The 20150-nt window shown below is 40.5% G+C and overlaps 1 protein-coding gene across 2 annotated transcripts in view; it reads right to left on the reverse strand.

Moving 5' to 3' along the window:
• Window positions 1-20150, reverse strand: part of jmjd1cb (jumonji domain containing 1Cb) — a 134430-nt gene that overhangs the window by 64870 nt on the left and 49410 nt on the right. For both annotated transcript variants that reach the window (XM_076759360.1, XM_076759359.1), the window contains exon 2: window positions 16498-16698. In XM_076759360.1, coding sequence (XP_076615475.1) covers window positions 16498-16698 — 201 coding nt within the window. The remainder of the gene's footprint in view (window positions 1-16497; window positions 16699-20150) is intronic.

Genomic DNA, 20150 nt, shown 5'->3' on the forward strand with positions numbered 1-20150 from the left:
CAATGCAATTCATTTCAACTACATTACCAATATATCATTTTGGAAGTAGAGTAAGTATGATGAGTATGAGGGCGGTGTTGCACTTTTCTGTAAAACAGGTACGTACGCACGCACGCACGCATGTTACTTGTACTGTAAACCACTAAATGCTGGTCAGAGCTAAGCCCCATTGGAATTCTAACAGAGGCAGATGACTTCCATTAAATATCCAAACACTGTCAGTGGTGTAACTAAATAGAACCAAGAACAAGTGCACAGCACACCTCTATCCAAGAAATACCTAAAGCACCAGCCACAGCACCCTTGACTGCACTACACACCCTCTGCCTTGGTTCACGAAGATCATCATCAGATTAGACCTTTTCATTTCATTTACAACTAAACGTGTGTTAGGTGTGTCCCAGAGAACTGTTGTCTTTTGGTGGAAAACACTCTGAATCAGCTTTTAGGCAATCGCCATTTTCAAACTCAAAAAGCAAATCCATCACATCAGAGATGGGAAACAATGACCATTTTCATGCTGATATGTATCTATCTAAATATGACATTGCTCTATACAGTTTCCATTTCTCAGTCTTTCACCATATACCCACCCTTCCCGCTGCTCTGTCACTTTCAACAGCAGCACATGCGATGTGAGAGAAGGATGACAACACCTCATGCACACCAACATAGACTGCTATATTAGTCTCTGAGCCTGCAGCCTTCTAAAAAGCATTTCACAGACAGAGATCAACCTAAACACCACCACAGAATACAGTGTCACCCTCAAAACAATTTGCATGTTTATCAGATTGTTGCAGAAGTCTGAAGTTTCCAAAACAAGTCTGTCAGATTTGGATTTACTTGTGCTCACTCTTTTATCATCCTTGAACATGACATTCATGACAAAAGACTGTCCAGGACTGTTCTAATCATGCAGTTTCATTCATTCTGACTACAAAAGGTTTTTTTTTTGCACAGTTACTAACTATTGGCTGTCAATGATGTGGTGGAAGCATCATCACGTCTTTGAACAAAATGCCTTTTTGAACAAAAACACTGCTGAAAGCAAAGATATGGTCTGTAAGGATCATTTCCATAATGTTGTAAAGACACTTAGAATAACAATCTGAGCCTGTCAGACACAAAAACAAACCGCTTTAGTGGACGAACAATGATGGTGTGCAAACGTCCAGAGGGATTACACTGCAGTTTGTTCTGTGGGTGAGGGTTGTCGCACTCTCGCTAAATGAAGGACCAATTTCAAAAATTGTTGTCTCGATTAGTCACTTTGACACAAAAACATGGGAAATTAAGGTCCATAAAAAGAGATATTTGACTGGAATTTCTCCCATTTGCCCAGGACATTGAAATCTTCCAGGACACAACTAACCAGGAGATGCAATCCAGCGTGATCCTCAGCTCCAAATGAAGAGGTTAGTTGGTGGTTGATAGCTGTCGGGCTACTTAAAGTAAAATGAACCGAAACCGAAAACTCTTCTGTCTACCCTTAACATCTTCAATGTAAGTGCAACACTGAATAATGCCAGCAATCTGATCAATCAATCTGTGCAACACATTTATCAGAAGTGAATAACTATGTTGCTGCTGGAAAGTCACCTGACTGACATGAATCACTTCATCACTTTATCTCAGTGGTAATTTTACTATGATACTCTGTGGGGAAAAAGAGTAGAAAGTACTCAACAGAGACAATGACACAAGCTTATGAATCACAAACCGTAAGGACTGGGAGGTTTGTTTTGAGAAGATATTTATAGGATTTCTTCAGGAATACTTGCATCAAATCCTCCATGCTGGCAGCAGCTACAGATAAAGGTCCTCAGGAATTTATTCTAAAAAATACAATACACACACGCTCAAACATGCACACGCACGCATGCTAGCATGCGCGCACACACACACACACACACACACATAAGATATAACCTTCAGTTATCAACATAAACAAGATCTATGAAATTACAGCTTCTCTCTCTCTCCCCTCCCTGTCTCTCCGTCTGTCTGTCTGTCTCCATCTGAAATTAGGACAGAGTAGAGCTCTGCCAGATAATGTTGTTGTGTAGCAACACACGGGCACTCAGCCAGAACACAGCATGAAAGTTTGTGTGTGTGTGTGTGTGTGTGTGTGTGTGTGTGTGTGTGTGTGTGTGTGTGTGTGTGTGTGTGTCAGCCAGCAGCGTGTCCCATTAGTTTGAATGCTGGCTCTGCACCACTTGCCTTCACTACAGAGGTGGCAGACAGACACATGATCATGTGGCCTATCAGTTGGTTCAGCAGTCCGTTTCCATTTACAGCAGGGATGATCTCCCCATTCTATTCAGTTTCCAATGGGCAATACATGTACGTAGAGGTAGGCTATGTGGATTAAATCTTCAATCATAGTTTATGGAATATTTTCTCTAATATTGTATTGATCATTTTCTCCACCATTGCAGAAATTCAGTGTAGGACAAATGCTGTTAAGTTGCACACAACCAAACACCCTTCACAGTACAGTACAAAGTGGTCACCATTGTGGTTGAGGTAAGATACAGTTCCTCTTACAGACAACACTGTTGGTTACTCTAAAGTCCTAAATACTAGCCCAAAGCAAAAGCCAAAATGTTTTTTCGTCAGGGTCTCAATGGTTAACTTTAATAATGAAACAGTCTCTTTCATTAATTGCCACCAGAAAATGGTGAAAAATGCCTGTCACAATTTCCTGAATCCCAAGGTGACATATTCAATTTGCAAAACAACTGAAAGCCCAAAGACATCACAATTACAATTACACCACGCAAAGTTAAGCAATGAATCTCTACAACTGAGAATCTGAAAATAACAACAAAAAGCAATGAATCAATTTTTGTGGACTGACAAATCCACGAATCCATGAATGAAGCATGTCAGCTCTTGATTGAGAGGTTAATCAGTCACCTGTGATGGTTACCATGATGTTACAGATTGATGGTTATATACTGGCATATGCGACTGGTCTGGACAAGTCTTTTCACTCTGAGGAGTATAAAGAAATGCAGAAGTTCGTTTTAATACAGAAGTATCTTTCTGGTCTTGTGAACCTGCCAAAATGTGCTCCCTCACCCACACACTTTGGCCAAGCCAGTTCCAATAATGCAGGAGACAAACCATGTATTTGGCAACTTTGGACTATTTACAGCAACTGACAGCAAAAATGTCACATGAAAGAAAGGCTGATGAACATCTGTATTAAGACCTGGGTATGTTTATTTATACTCTGCATCTCTTCATTCAGTCCCTACGACGGTATGATGCAGCATGGCCAACACACTCTCTCATTCCCTTTGTTCACTTTCACACACTCTCTCTTTCTGCCCTTGGGTGTCGTCTGGTCACTGAATCCACTTTGTGTCTTTGATGGGAGTCTGCAGTGAGTGTCTTTAATGACTTCACACAGTACACTGTGCCCGCTGGGAGACAGAGATGATGTAATATCTGGATCAGAGATGCAACTATAGTCTCTCTCTCTGTCTGTCTCTCTGTCTGTGTCAGTCTTCCTCTCTGCTGAAGTTCTCTGTGGTGTCAGATGAGATCTGATCCCTTGTCAAAGCTGAGCGAGGCCAGAGCAGAGCTATGCTGATGAATCATAACACCAACACCAGGTACAGGCTGCCAATGACTGATTAAAAAACAGGGTTTTTGGCCAAACAGGGAGAAAGAAGATAATACTGCCAAGGCATGAATTTTTTTTTCTTTTTTTAATGACAAGATGAAACCCTGCATCCCAACAAACAAACAAATACCTCAATCAAAAGCCTTAATTAGACTCAATGTCCAAACAAGAGCAGTTATGGTCGACTGTATGTTTTGTTAAACATGCTCATGTTATATACATGTGTGCCAAAAAGTCATGGAACAGCGCTCATAATTTCCTCTGCTGTTATGTAATGCTGGCATTCCGCCTCAGTAACGGAGTCACACTGGGGAGACAAAGGAGCGAGGTTCCTATTGAACATACAGCTGTTTTTTTGCAAGTAGTGTAAGCAAGTCCAAATCAAGTTTTAAGTCTTAAGTAAAGTTTCTTTTTGGAATAATAAAACTTAGAAAAGTTACAACATTCTCATTTTTGGGGAATGCACTTTTGTCGCATGTTAATTATCTATAATTTTCCCTTTTCTGTTTAATACAATTCACTCCTTTTCCTAATGAAGGTACTGATGAGATCACTTGATAGCACACTGGCTCACTGCCTAGCCTACTATTGCTGAATGTATCTGCTGTTATCTTGATGTTTACATGTAGCCAACCAAACCACTCGCTTTGATAAGAAGGACGCTGCAGGTGACTTTTCTCCAACAGCACAGGCATCCAATACAACATGACTATTCAATAACCTGGGAACAGCCCATTGTTGAACGACGTAGAGTAAGTTTGTTAATATGTATGTTGGTACCAGAAAGGAGAGCAGTTAAAGCTCTTCTGAGTAACTATGCGCACACAGCTTGAATGACAGTTCAGAATGACAGAATGACAGACTAGCTTTAACAAAGGCATAAAATGGCAAATGTACTGATGTAGCAAAGCCCTAACGTTTGCTAGCGTAGGTTCTATATCAAAACTAATGGCAGAAACATATAGACTTGGGGTATGGGAGTTGGAGGCGAACTCGTCAAAGTCATAGCTGTAGGTGTGCGGCCATGTCAGAGACTGCATTCAAGACAGTCGCCATCTGGATTCTGATGTGCGTCTGTTCATGCGGTTACAAAATGGGTGCTTGGGGTAGCCTAAAAGGATGAATGGCTGACACTGGCTAACATTAAAAATGATGGCTCACCCTGGTAAATACCTAATGCTTGGAGGCCTGGAGTCATTTGTAAGGCAAGGTCACTTTGGCCTTAAATAAATAGATTTATTGGGGCATCATGACCAAAACCAAGGGTGCAATCAACAATCAAGAGTGGGTGCACTGAAAAACAGAACCGAGTTCATTGAAACTGTAACCTGAATGTTTGACTTTTCCACAAAATGATTGAAAAAAGAAAGATTGCTTCTTTTTTAATGTGAACAACTTAGGTGTTATTGTCATATTTTAATGTTAAAATAAAGTCTATAAATTGCTAACTGTGATCAAGATTAGTTTCAACTATTAACACTTGAGTCTGACATCAGACAAGCAGTCACAAAAATGATTGCAAACATTTCTTTACATGTTAAATTACATTACATTCAACATTGGTGAGAAACTTCTCCGGGCAAGACTACTAGTCTCTTTTCATCCCCAGATACATGCAAACACACAGCAGCTGACAGAAAGAGGAAGTCATGCTAAACATCCTACTTTTAGTAAAGAATAACAATTAAGTGTAATGTACACTTCACGACTACAATGTAACAGCAAATCATGCAGCATAACATCAAATCACAAAATTAGACAAACAGTAAACTTGAAATAACTGAAATACACTGCAAATCAGCTGACTGAGAAACAACAGTATCAAGTCTTGTCCATAATACTGTGACACTGTGTCTGCAGTTGATGTCATGTTTCTCTTCTGTCAAATACATCAACTCAACAACTTGTCACAGTCATCAACAAAGGATGCAAGTCACAGAAAAACTAATATGCCGACTCATGTAAACACATAACATCAAATCACACAATGACTGAGCTCAGGAAAAACAGCGATATCACTATAACATAAAAGAAAACTTTTGTATTGAAACATTATACTGTAAAGTAACTGTTATATGTTGAAGAAGCGAGCCAGTGAGTCAACAATTCAAGAAAATGATACCCAATGAAAACCTAAAACTTGACAGTTAATTAACAATCAAGCTCCAGTTTAATACAGGTATAAGGATGATATTTTTTGGACTTACATGGATTTTGCCAATAGGAGGAAATTACAGAGAGAAGGATCCTGTCTGGAAATGTGTATTAGAATCACATTCATTTTCCTTATACCACCGTAAACTGTACAGGTAACTTGACTGACCTGCATTCAGCACTTCACTAAAAGCAGCCTGCTGAACATAATAACTAATATTATATTTTTTTAGAAGTTGTATTATTTACTACCATTGCACATACACTAAAGCTCTATGTTACATCAAATTATTATATCACATCCTGGATTTGGGCAGCTGTCTTCACATAAAAGGTGAAATGGTGTGTATAAGTGAGTGTGTAGGAGTGTGTATTTGTTTGTGTGTGTGTGTGTGTGTGTGTGTGTGTGTGTGTGTGTGTGTACGAAGAAGATGTGTCATCACAGGCCACATCACACACAAATTGGCGAGGAGAACAAAGTGGTGAGAGAGGAGACAGAGAGAATGGGCGAGAGGCTCAGTCACTCTGTGTATGCATGCACGCGCGTGCGTGCGTGCGTGCGTGCGTGTGTGTAAGAGAGAGAGAAAGTGGCTGATAAACCAAATTTAGCAGGAACCATCTATGGCTAACTCTGCAGTGTTTGTGCTATGTTCGCTCACTGGGGGTTTGGCCAATCCGCATGTGCAGCACTGTGGTAACCCCCCCGTGTGATACAGCCTGGTTCAATCATTTGCAGAAGTGATTCAGTTACTTAAGCAGCACTGTTACAGATAAAGAGAAACACACACTCTGTCCACATCAACACTGAACCTGCGGCTGAAAACTGTGGAGACCGCAGACTAGGCAGACGGTTATCAAAAGCGTATTTTAAGTTCCACTGACTGAAATAATACATACAGGAGTAATCTGTCCACCAATTTTAGAAGTTTGGAAGATTCGTCTTTTAAAGAGATCACAATCACAAAGATGATGATGCAATTCACCAAACATGCCCCTTCCTGTCATCAGTCTGAAGTGGCAGAAGAAGTAATAATAGCCCTGGTTAATAGCCTGGGGTCACATTAGCCAAAAATGATCTCAATTTAAGCATTGCATCGGGTACTGAGACTTACAGTAGTTTGGGACTGGAACCAGCTCCAAATATGCTAAAATCTAGGATTCCTGAAAGCAGCTGTAATCAAAATAATTTTGTATCAACTGACAAAGTGAAAGGGGTCACTCATAGTGATGATGCAAATCTGCAGCTCCCCTGCACTTTACAAAGCATATAAGTTAGTTTCAGCTCATTATTCAGCTGTCCACAACTTCACTGTTTTGCATCTCACTCAATCAGCTACAAAGTACATCTCCATGTAAAATAACCTATAGAGAACATAAGGAGTTAGGCAAGTAGACTGAGACAGCAACTTTTTAAGGTCTCCTTTGGGCCAACAAGAACACAATAGACAACATCAATTTCACAAAGAAATATCTCAACACTTAAAGTTGAAGCATTTCCATCACTGCTATATGACACAGAACTGAAAGAAAAAAATGACGAGTGAAGACAGTAAAAAAAATAAAAAATAAAAAAAAAAATTTAAAAAGCAACAGCAAATCTTGCCTCCCATAACACCTTATCAGTCCCTTGGCAGACAGGAAACCCACAAGACTTATTTCCTCCACACACGTGTGCACACACTCACACAGGCACACACACACATGCACAGCAAAGTGAATGGGGAGGAGTGAGGACTTCCTCTCTGATGAATAACAACAAGGAAGAGGAAGGCAGGGCAGTGATAGTCAGATGACCAGTGTGTGTGTGTGCGTGTGTGTGTGTTGTCCAGGTGTTTCAACGTGTGTGGGGGTATGATCATATACTGTGCATGTAGTAAACAAAGCATAGGTTGGCATGCTTGACTGATGTGTTGCTGCACACACACACACACACACACACACACACACATATATACATATACATATACATATACATATACATATACATATACATACATACATACATACATACATATACCCATATATATATATGAATGTCAGTTAAAGGTCAGTTTTCTCTGGACTCAGCAGAAAGCATCCACAAATACACATTAACTTAGAGTGTTTTTGTTAACCTGTGAGCAGCTACAATCTTACAAGCAGTTTTTGGCTGGCAAAGATTTATAATGATCAATACTAATCATCAATAGGTAATTCACACAATCTCTGGTTTAGTGTCAGAGGTCGGTAGTTCCTCTTTGGTCTGTGTTACATTGTGCTCATCACTGATAGATGTCACGTTAAGAGGAGACAGATGTGTAGTACTAGGCTACACACTGAACACATAATACTGTACTGTATATGTTACCATGTCACCAGTAACATGACACACAAAGCATGCTACATTTAAGCACATGGATACAACCACTGAAATAGGCAACTATAAGTTCCTGCAGAAAAAATGTCACCAGATTACATATGTTTTTGATTGGGGAAACAACAGAGAAAAGGCAGACAGTATAGTTCAGTTGTATCTATGGGAAACCAATGGAAAAGCAACACAAACCATAGAAACACAGAGCAGGGTAAACACAAGAGGGCTAAATTAAAACCTAGTGTGTCTGTGGAGGGGGGTGGGGGTGGGGTGGTTAGGGCTTGGGGGGCTGTCTTTGTGAGTTATAAGAGTCACTGGGAACTTTACAACAATAACAACAGACCCAACCCAGACATACAGCCTGGGGCAGGTCCTGTCTCATGTGACTGCTGCCATTAAAGCAGAAGCTCTTTACACAACAAGGATCATCTGTCTCACAGACACACACACACATCCCACATACATCACCATGCCACATACTACTTTTCTTGGACTCCAATTTACACAACACTTCTCATTGACTGCCAATAGGTTGTTTACACATGACGTCACGTCACTCTTTTGTTGTGGCACAAACTGCAGAAGTGATTTTCTGCATAGGAAGCACTGTAACACACACTCAAAACACTGATGTTTTGCGTCCTTTGCGGTTGTGCAGATCGATCAAACCAAGAAACCACAAGGGGCTTTAATTGAGTACCAAAAGTTGTTCCTCATATGGGTGAAAAATGCAAGAAATAGACAGGAAAAAGTCGGGAAAAAATGGCTTGTTAACTGTCTGTCGGATAATGGTGGACATGGTGTAATATTAGCTATTAGATAGATTTACAGTTATAGCTACAGGCAACAGTTTCACATAAGACAGGTGAAATCAAATAACGCGCCCTGTCTTGTTTAGAGGTGATACATGTCTTTAGTGGCGTTTCAGCAGACCTTTACGACAGTGGTTAGCCTAGCAAACAACTGTAAACTAAACATCAACATTTAGCACTGCGGCACTGAACATTTGCTGCTCCATTAATCCACAGGAAAATAAAAACTACGCAGCTTTGAAAAAACAAAACAACAGTCATCCCAGAGTCACTTTGGTATACTGGTCGTGGACCCAACAACAAAGTTGTTTGCCTCCATAATTTTGGATACTTTCATTTGTTTTCTAGAGCAGAACGGTATCTGAATAAGTAGGCAGTTGTTATATCTACTGCCTCAATAGCAGCAAAACTTTCAGTTCAGCTTTGCTCCTCTTCATAACGTAAGGGTCTCATCCAACACATGTTCTGATTTTCTGTTTATACCTTTCTCGTAATTTCATCTTAACTAGCCCAGTAAGAATTTTCCTTCATCTCGTCCATTGCAGTTTTCACTTCCAGCCCTCCGTCTGAATTTAACATCACGTGACTGCAAACGATCTCTCTCTTTGTCTCTCTCAAAAGACACACATTAGAACAGAGAACAGCTGTAGTACACACACACACACACACACACACACACACACACACACACACACACACACACAGCTTCACTGACATACTTAAACAGATGACTTTAGTCTGAAAGGGAAGGTCACATCACCTGTGTGTGTGTGTGCGTGTCTAATGAAATGGGTAGTTTCCATTAGCAAACAGAGCTAAGACTATGCTACAGGAGAGATAAGTGACATTGCAACCTTACCTCACCTCACCTGACACCACCTGTCATTATACGAACACACAGAGGAAGGGACAGGAGGAAGGTGCCTCACATGTGCACACGTTCAAACATTGATAAACACTGTATGGTACATGCACACATACATACAGAATAAAACACTGCCTTCACACAAATACACACATAAGTCAAGACTGGGAATTGCAGCAGCATACTGTTTGACAGTATATCATGGTATGAAAACTGATGCTTATGATGACGGGTACATTTATGTATATACAGTACTGAACTCTACCATATTGGTGTTATTAAAAAACTTTAAATTCTACCATACTAGTCTAAAAGTAAAGTACTTTTTCAAAAATTAAACTAAGGAAATTCAATTTTTTCATGAAATTCCATGATATTGTACTTCGCCCTGTGGTAAACTGTTTGCTTCTGGTTGGCTACCTGAGGCTCGTGACCACTGAAATCATCACGGGAAATACAAAGTCATCGAGGCAGAAATTGCTATGAATGCAAAGTACAAATTGCTTGTATTAATTTCACTTTTTCAATATTTAAAGGAGCATTTTTTATGTGTAGTGTGTTCTATTATTCAGAGCAGGGAAGCCATTCAGATCAAGTGCAGCCATATTGTTTCATTAAGTTTCACCACCACCTGCTGGACTGGGGAAGCAGAACGATAGACTATGTACAGAATATGAAGAAATAAAATTGGTTATAATAATAGTGATCAATTGGATCCAGTACTTCATGATCACTAAACAGAGTCCACTGTGTTATTTCATTAATGTAGACATTTAAATTACAGGATAATGTGCAATATTCACAATACATAGCGTAAAGTGCCACACATTTCAACAGCATTTAAAATACGATTTTGTTATTGAAGAATGATTAACGGTTCTTGATCTCATACGGCTCTTATAATATACGGAATATTTTTTCAGACTATGTTTAGCCTTATAAATTAAACTATGCTCAAATTCACCTGTTTGTTTCTGAGTGTTTTCTTCCTTTTAGACTCGTCAACTAGTCATCAAGGACATTAGCCATTGGGAACATCCCTAGTAAGTTAGTAGGTAGGATTCTGTCCCTGTTTGTGAGATGAGGAGATGCCTATGGGAAGCCCACTGGTTGGTCAAAGTGTATCTGTAGAGCAATGGTGCTCAGCCAATCAGAGAGTGTTAACTGATTGATTCAATTCAATATTCCTTTATTTGTCCCGCGAGGGGAAATTCCAGTGGAGATGGATGCAAAGTGGGTTGAATGACAACTTTTCTACAGCCCCTTCCATACAATGTATGTTCAGCATAGGTTTGGGGCATATACAGATGGTATACAGAATACCGGGCAACCGTGGAAACGTGTCCACCAGTAGAGATTTAGGGAATACTGTGTCCACCAAGGGAGCTATCCCTTGGTGCCTTTGCTATATATTCAGGGCAGGCTATGTAGCGAATCAGGGCTGGATCCATATGTGACATCACAATTGTCACATGAGCTAATGATCTCATGAATTAAGCTGCCTCACAAGGTAACGTAATACAGGTAGCAGGACAGCCACATTTTCACGTGATGTGAGAGCAACAGTTGGTGGTGGTAATGCTCCTCAAAGATGGTTTGCAAACAGGCACAGAAAAAGAGACTGACAACAAAACATGAGTGAAAGTGTAAATACAGAGCCGGAGGAGGGGTACCACTTTTATCATGTGGACATGGTTTGGATTTTGAAATCCAACATGTTATGGCTATTTTTAACCAGTTCATAATTGAATTTACAGATCAATAACTGTATAATTTTAACACTCTATCAACATCTGCCAGGCAGCCAGTCAGGGACAGCTCCCACAGGAGCCGTGAGGTTTGGCTACTGTGACCATTTGTCTTTCAATACTGGGAAAGCAGAGTACAGACAAATCAGTGTTAACTAGGCTTCTAACAGTGGAGGAGACAAGGAAAACAGTCAGTCAATATATTATCAGCTACGAAAATGAGGAGATAAGACCTACCATATCAGGTGATACAGAGACAACATTATTGAATGAGCTGTGACTGTCACAGATTTAGTCTGAGATGTCTGCACGTGTTCCCCATGTCTGCTCTGGTTTCTCCCACAGTCCAAAGACAATGCGACATAGGTTAAACTGCAAACTAATACTATATGTCTGTATGTGTGAATGGATGTCGTATTTCAGCACATTGACAGAGTAGAGACCTGTTCATGGTTTGAACTACAATATTTTAAGTATCTGAACAAATGAGTTCAGCTGTTTTCATTCCGCATACTTTCCTTATGAACAGTAGCTACAATCAACCCTTATGGTGCTATTCAACACTGCAGACGTGACTGACAGACGCTTGTTTATAGTAACTTTAATATCCTCCTTACAATGTGTAGCTGGTACTTTGTCTGGATCTTTTCCAATTCCAATACTGGTTATCAGATTACTGCATCCTCCTGCTGCTCCACCTATAGCTACTACTGATGCAGCTGTCACTACTACCAGCATTACATGATCTATTAATACCTGCACCACTACCACAACTGCTGCTGCTGTCATTAGCATCACTAACATGCTGATCAATCCCGCCATAGTGGACCAGGAGCAAGTTCTGCTACATTTCAGTTCAGACATTACTTATTTCTTTCAGTCCTTCCTTTCCATTTCTGTGTTTTTCCATTCTGCTGTGATCAGGCAGCTTAACTGTGTCTTTGTTCTTCACAGCTAATTTGCTATTAAGGAGGAGAACTAACATAAGATGCTTCTTTGTGGGATTCCCCACAGTGACTAAAACGGGTGATTACACACCGAGCTCAGTGGATGCACAGCAGTTGGAGATGCATCTATTTATTGTCACACCATGGCTCTTGAGTTAAAGACCTTTTAACCTACTTGTGGAGCTGAACTAATTGATGGATTACTACAGCAACAGATAATAATGAAAACAAGAATTACTACTTTCTTGGCAAAATGGAAGTTATCACTATATCAACGTGTGATTCCACTGAATAATTTGAACATGCTCTCTATTTATTCAGAGGAGTACAGAGGGCTGATAGAGAGCTTCATCACATGGTGCAACGACAATCACCAGGAGTAGGGGCGGCCATTCACCAGAAACTATTCAACCATTCTTCAAAGACCACCCCCACCATCCTTCAACTGTTGTGCCATCTGTGTGTGAGTGTATGTGGATGGTTATCACTCCTGGTGACAACTAGGTGGCGCCTTGCATGATAGCCTCTGCTACAAGCATATGAATGTGTGTGTGTGTGTGTGTGTGTGTGTGTGTGTGTGTGTGTGTGTGAACACTGACTTGCTATTGGTTGTAAAGTTTTGAATGGTAAAGTTACAAAGCCCTATATAAATGCAGTCCATTTACCATTTATGTCATAAAGACCAAGAATTAAAGCCGCATTGAAAAAGTATGTGAGAGAGATGCAGAAAGAGAACAAAGGGAAAACAACAACAACAACCAGGAATAACTGAGGAAACAGAGGGAAAAAAAGAGATGTTAGTGTGTGGAGGTCACAGGGGTTTAGTTATCTAACAATGCAATAACTAGACAAGCAATCTGCTGTGTCTGCCTGTGTGAGGACTAATCTGTGTGTCGGACTGTGGAGGTTTCTGTTTCTAGAAGAATGTGTCAATAATACTAATCAACAGCAGTGTTCCAGCAACAGTGCTCAAAGCCCACGCTTTGGAAAGCAAATCAGACTTTCTGAACATTAAAATAAGAGTTTTATCAAGGAGCAACACTTTCAGATACAGCTTCTTTCTGACTGAACCGATAAGAATAAGAATGTAGTGCCTGCTAATTTGCGCATTAATTTAGCACACAGAGCTGCTCCTAAGTGAATTCCTCCATGGCCATGTTAATGTTCATGCAAACTCAACTCTTCATGCAATTGCTTCACAGTAAAAATTGTCAGATGGTAGGTTGTCAACACAGACTGACCCATTACAAGATGAAGTCTGTTTGGGGGTTCCACATTTAGGATCAGAAATCATGTAAATGTAATCTGTTCAGTGGTTAGTCAATTACATTACTGGCCATGTAAACTCATTAAAGTGCCGATTCACTGATCCAGAATTTGCATGAACACCAGGAGCAGACCTGAAGCGCTGGAAAGCAACATGAAGATTTAGTATTTCAGAGTGAGGAAGACATTTTCTTTGAGCAATCGTTTGATCTAATTGAATGCATTGATTGATTTGATGTTGCTTTCAATGAAAAGAACGTTCAAGCAACAATTTAAAAAAAACCTATCAGACAGATACCTTTCATTTTAGCTTGGTCGTAACAGTTTGCTATTAGCTTAACAAGAGCGCTGTGGTTGTGTAAAACAACGGCTGGACAAAGCAGGTGGAAATATCGCTTTTCTACTTTCTCTTTTATTCACTTCAGATGTCGTCCAGTCAAGTGAAATGTTACTTTCACTTCATCTGGTTCACAGGCTCCACCGCAGCCTCTCTGCTCTGCTGTCCGCTCTGTGTGTGTGCATGTGCTTGTGTGTGTGTGTGTGTGTGTGTGTGTGTGTGTGTGTGTGTGTGTACTAGATTTTGATGTTGTTGCTATGACAATAGCAGCAGAGGGGCAGAGATTTGACGAATGAGTGAAAAAAACTGAAGGAGTAGTCAGACAGAGAGAAAAACAACCAGGGAAAAAAAAATGCTCTGTGTGTGTGTGTGTGTGTGTGTGTGTGTGTGTGTGTGTGTGTGTGTGTGTGTGTGTGTGTGGAAGTCTTTGAACTCTTATCTCCCATGCATGTGCCAGATGGCGCTGTGCACTCTGCTATTACATAATCAAAACAGTGAATCACATTTCCATGCACACACTTTCAGCCACTGTTGGGCATAGACACACACACAGACAGACAGACATGCACACAGTCCAAAACTAAATGCCATCAATGTCAAACATTTATGGACCAAATCCTTGAGTCAGGGACAGACACAAAAACATTCAGCTCCCACAGACTAAAAATATGAGCTCACTGCCGCAGACCAACACACATCCACACTGCTTCCTCACGAGCATGCCTACACATTCAGTGCCACTGTCATCTGTGTATGAAACAAAAACAAAAACATCACAGCAACCACACTGCCACCACACCAAAGCATGTGTGTATGTGTGTGTGACGACAGAGACACAGAACAGTCCCAGTATCAGAGTGCTGATGCCTTCACTGATAATGACACACACACACAGACACAACAGAGCGGGCCGTTCCAATTAAAACCACTATCAGACAAATACATGTTAACTGTGGTTTCAGCTGCCAGTTTCCTCAAGTAGTCCTTTTACTATATTCAGGCCTCAATCAGGAACCATGCAAAGTGATTTTAAGCCAAAGTAAACCACGTGCTCCAATTACAACCACTTTGGTTATAATGCCACTTTAACCATTTCCTCCAGTTTAATCAGGTATCAAATGCAGAGCCTTTATTCTCCTTTAGCTGCCTTTCAAACTGGTAGCAATGTCTACTCTCTGGTGGTGTGTCCAAATACATCCTGGAACTAAGGATCCCAAGAAACTAAACTAGAAACTTGGGCCCTTCTACACATTGCTAGCTGCACTTCCACCACATCTGAAGAACCATGAAGATTAGTCAAAATTGAACAGAAAACAGAATGACAGTGTTGTTTGAGACAAGGTTTCTAGACACAGGGGAACAATGCAGTCATTTGTATGTAGTGTCATAGATGATCTGCTCAATGTTTGTTAGTGTGTAACTACGATGAAACACAGAGCAAATGAAGTTTTGTTTGTCTCTTTGGCCGTCTTTGTTCTCACGGACCATGCACTCTACATCTAGCTCGTTTGCTCATGTTCTTTCTCCTTTACTCTTTATCTCACTCTTTCAGACTTCTCAGGAAGTTTAATCACATTTAAGCACTTTTTTAATGTCCATAAAGATTACAAAAGATGCCCACATTTTGCAATAATAGTGATTGTCATAGCAACTCCTGCTTTCTTTACTGTGTAAATCAAGTTGTACACAAGTTGTAGCAGTTTTATGATTGACCAATCAGCAATGCTCTGTACAGCATACTCAACCCAATAGGTCCTGGGCATCGGCAAGTACGAGGCGTAGAGTAGGGACTATGGATGAGAAACTTCAGACTCTGCTTGTTCTTGTGGAAATGCAGGTAAGTACCCAAGTTTCTTAAATGGTTCTTGGTTTCCTAGAAAAGTTCCTGCAGTGGAAACTGGCTACTTGGGGTAATATGTGATGCAGAGGAATTAGTCACAAAACAAAATGACAAACTCATGTGGCAAAGGGAAGAATCGCAAAAGCCTGACAACAAAACAAATTCCCTCACCATAAGGAAAAGGTTGGGGCCATTGGAAGCTCTACAGACACAACCAAACACAGCTTGTAAACATCCTCAGAAATTTACCAAAATCTCTGAGACAGGCTCAACAGAACTGATGGAGACCATGACAATGTTGGTAACTGTGGCAGGGCTGCCACTCAGTAACCATTTTTATCCAAGGCCACAAAGACAAATAAATGTAACGACACACTGAAGATGAAGAACAATCCTGAGGCGCTGTCTTTAGATGCAGACAGTTCAATACTTTGTATTGAACACTGTGATGAATGTGTAACAGCATAGGCAGCATGATCATATGGCAGAATGTTTCTATTATTGTGTCCTGTCTATAAATAGAAAACAAAGTTCTTACCAGGGCAGGCCACTGTATGTGTTTGGCCTTGGTCCCCTGCAGCAGGCCTCCTGCTCCTCCACCTGCTCCTGCTCCTCCTCCTGCTCCCTCCTTCCTCTTGGCCCAGACCAGCTGGTGCTCCAGTAGAAACAGCTGGAAATCCTCATAGACCTTCACCCACTCTCTCTTCTCCCACTCCTGGTCATCGAACTCCACATATACCTGCAGATCACACAGAAAGACAATTTTCAAAAACAACATAACAAATCAAACCAACTACAAGTGCAGTGTTGTTGCAGGTTGACACATACCCAACACCCTTAAACACCAGGACCCGCATAAAACCATTAAACATCTGTTTCCCAACACATAATAACAGTAATAAAAAGAGAAAGAAGGGGGAGAAGCAAAAGAAGGAGGACGAGGAGGGGGAAGACAGGAAGCAAGACGAAAAGGAAGAGGTCAAATCAAAGGATGAGGAGGATGAGGGGCTAAAAGAGTAAATGGAGGTAGAGGAGGGGGAAGAGAAGGTGATCAAGATAAAGAAAAGCACAGAGGAGTAACATCTCTGATAGATCATGTGACACAAATAATCAAGCAGAATGAAGGAACACTACTGACTAGTCACAAATGCTGTGTGCATTTTTTGCATGCATTGTTATACATATTAGGAGGTAAGTCCATGTCATGTGAGATGCATGCTACATCAAATTTCACTTTTCACCAACATTACTTCAAAGTGTACAGAAGACTGTGTATTAACTCAGACAATGTACATATAATCACACACTTTAAAACACTCGTGGGTACTTCTGAAATATGCAATACAATTCTGATTGCATAAAAACAAGAATAAATTCACACATGAAGCACCAGCAACTGTCTGAAGTTGATAATATTCCATTCAGTTTGATCACAGTCAACACTAATGTAGAAGTGTTCAAACGTTTCATTGCTGAGAGTCACAGAAGCCTTTTTATTTTCTGTAGAAATGTAATCCAGTGAGTGACTGTTGCAAGTGTCTTTTTGTGAGTGCATGAATGCGTGTATGTGCATACATTTGCCGTCTTTCATCTCCTTATTTTATCTTCACTCCCTCCTGTCTGATCTTTCTCGCTGCTCCCTCATTCCCTCTATATAATTCTCCCCTCCCCCACTCTTCCCTCCATAGGCAGAGAGAGGAAGTGGGATCAACGAGTGCATCTCTTCTCATTCAGCCCCCCCACCATAATGCACTGCTGCAGTCAGCTGAGTGTTCAGTCCCAGTCAGCAGGCACAGAGGGCAGCTACCTTGGTCTGTCCTCCTTTGTTTCTCTTACTGCAGTCTATACATTACGACTACCTCCATCTATCATTCATGTTTCCATCAAGTTGACCCATCTCCAGTGATTATTGATCCCTCTGTCCATTTCAGTTGAATCAGTAGCAGTCATTCCAGGACACGGCTCCCTTCACCCTCATCTGATCGAATCCATCACTCTCACATGCTCTACCATCCTCGCCATCCTTTCATCTCTAATTCATTTCAAACAACAAAGGTTAACCTCCATCTGTCACTGTCTGTCTACATTTCACTGTCATTAACTGCCCTCACTATTTTCCTACAATTAATAAAATGAATGAATGAAGCGCATACTTTCTAGAGCCGCTATTGGGTAAAAATAAACAAAGGTATTTTAAAAAGGAAAAGATCCATTCCTACTGATTTTAACCTACATTTTATGAACAACAGTAGATAAAATCAAAGCATAAAAAACAAGGCACCAATGACATCTTGCTATTGATGTGGATTATCAGTAAGAACCCCAAGATCAGTAGCTTTTAAAATGGTTATGGAAAAAAAATATATATATAAATAAAACAATACAGATATGCGGACAGCTAAATGTTCACCTCCTGTTTTCAACATCTGCTGTCACAACAACCAATTCCCTGACAGGGAAAGCACTTTACCTGTAACAGCAGTATTCTGACTCTCCTTTTCCAACACACGTCCCCCTCTCTGCTGCTGTCCTGTACTGCTGTTAGTAATGTGAATAATGCTTGCTTTTCAAATGTATCATCCTGCTTAGGTTTTCACCCAGTGTGGCCCTGGGGAATTTCTACTGTTCTATCTTCAGCTGCTACAGTTGAAATGGACAAGTTCCGGTCAAGGTGCGACAGAATTCTAGCAAGACACAACAGTCATGCGAGTGTGTGCATAGTATACACATTTCCACATGATGCCCAGCCTGTATGTTATCCCAGGCCATTAAAACTCAATTTAACAGGAACTGTTGCCTGATGGCTGAGGGCCAATAACAGGCCATGTAGGGACAGGGAATTATTGGGCTATGTTGAGAGGGCCGGTGTTGAAGACAACACACACAAAAACATAGAACCAGCCATTATTCTATTCTTCTTACACATACAATATTATACAATCCATTTTGATGACAGTCATGTCACCATCAGTGCAAAGAGTGTGATACATGAAATTATGGTGGAAAATTTTTTTTTAAACGTGAGGAGACGAAGAACATTTGATTCTTTGTCAGATGAATTTGCAGTTGCACGAGCACTGCCGCTAAATTTCCACATCATTTATATCCTCTGCCCGGGCAGGATTATTAGCGCCTTCACACACACACAGAGCAGCTGTAGAGCAGAGGAGAGACAGGTGGAGTGAAAATACAGCAGTTTCAACATATCCTTGGCAAAAAAAAAAGTACAAATACAATGCCAACATTTATTCTGGCGACTGGGTTGAATAATGTTGTTGGTACAAACAGGCTCAGAAGTGAATGACATATACTGTGCTTTTCTGTTTTTAGCCGAACTAGACCACAGAATATTTGGTTACAACAGGTCGGTGTTACTGTTTTGCCTTCACTGATCTCCGTGAAGTTTGATGATGGCGTGAGGACTGTGCCGGACTCAGCAATTGGTCATATGATCACTTTGGAGGCAATCTGGCCTTGATGAATTTGACTTGCAGTTCACACAACAATAATAATTCTGACTGAATGAAAATTCAGCTGCTAGCATTTGCCCTCAGTGTCCTACACCACTGTTTGGGAAGAAGGAAATAAAAGAAGTAACAAGCAAAAGAGCTTTACAAAAAGTAACACAATATGACAAATGTATACAAAGCATAGCAAATAATCAGACTCTTAATTATTCTAACTATTATTTTGTACAAGAATGACATGATATGATCTCATCCTCAGAATATGATCATCATGTGACATGTAAACAGTGTAAAATACATGTTTGTCAACAGAGCAGGAAGAACACTCACTGGACCACATCCTATTTTTCTAAGTATACACAAACAAAATCAGAGTTCTGCACCAGTCACGACACAACTGTCTGGCAAAGAGAACACACTGCAGTGTAAGATCTACTATAATAAGACCATCGACCATAATTACAGTTTCAGTTAATTGCTTCTGTTTCTCCACGATAGTCTTGTACAATTCAGGTTAATCTTGCTTATCCCCTGTCCAGCTTTGTTGTATGCGAACATTTGAAAAAGAAAACAAAGCTATGAACTGCCTCCATTTTAAGCACAGTCAAAACACCAGTGAACGGTTTAACAGTTTAGCTGTGAGCACCTGATTTTGATGCACAGAAGACTCCAACTGCAAAGAGAAAATGCCGCGCTTGATCAATTTAAATTCATTGTGAGTGCT

Source organism: Chaetodon auriga, chromosome 20, assembly GCF_051107435.1.
Source record: "Chaetodon auriga isolate fChaAug3 chromosome 20, fChaAug3.hap1, whole genome shotgun sequence".
In the NCBI taxonomy this organism is placed as follows: Eukaryota; Metazoa; Chordata; class Actinopteri; order Chaetodontiformes; family Chaetodontidae; genus Chaetodon; species Chaetodon auriga.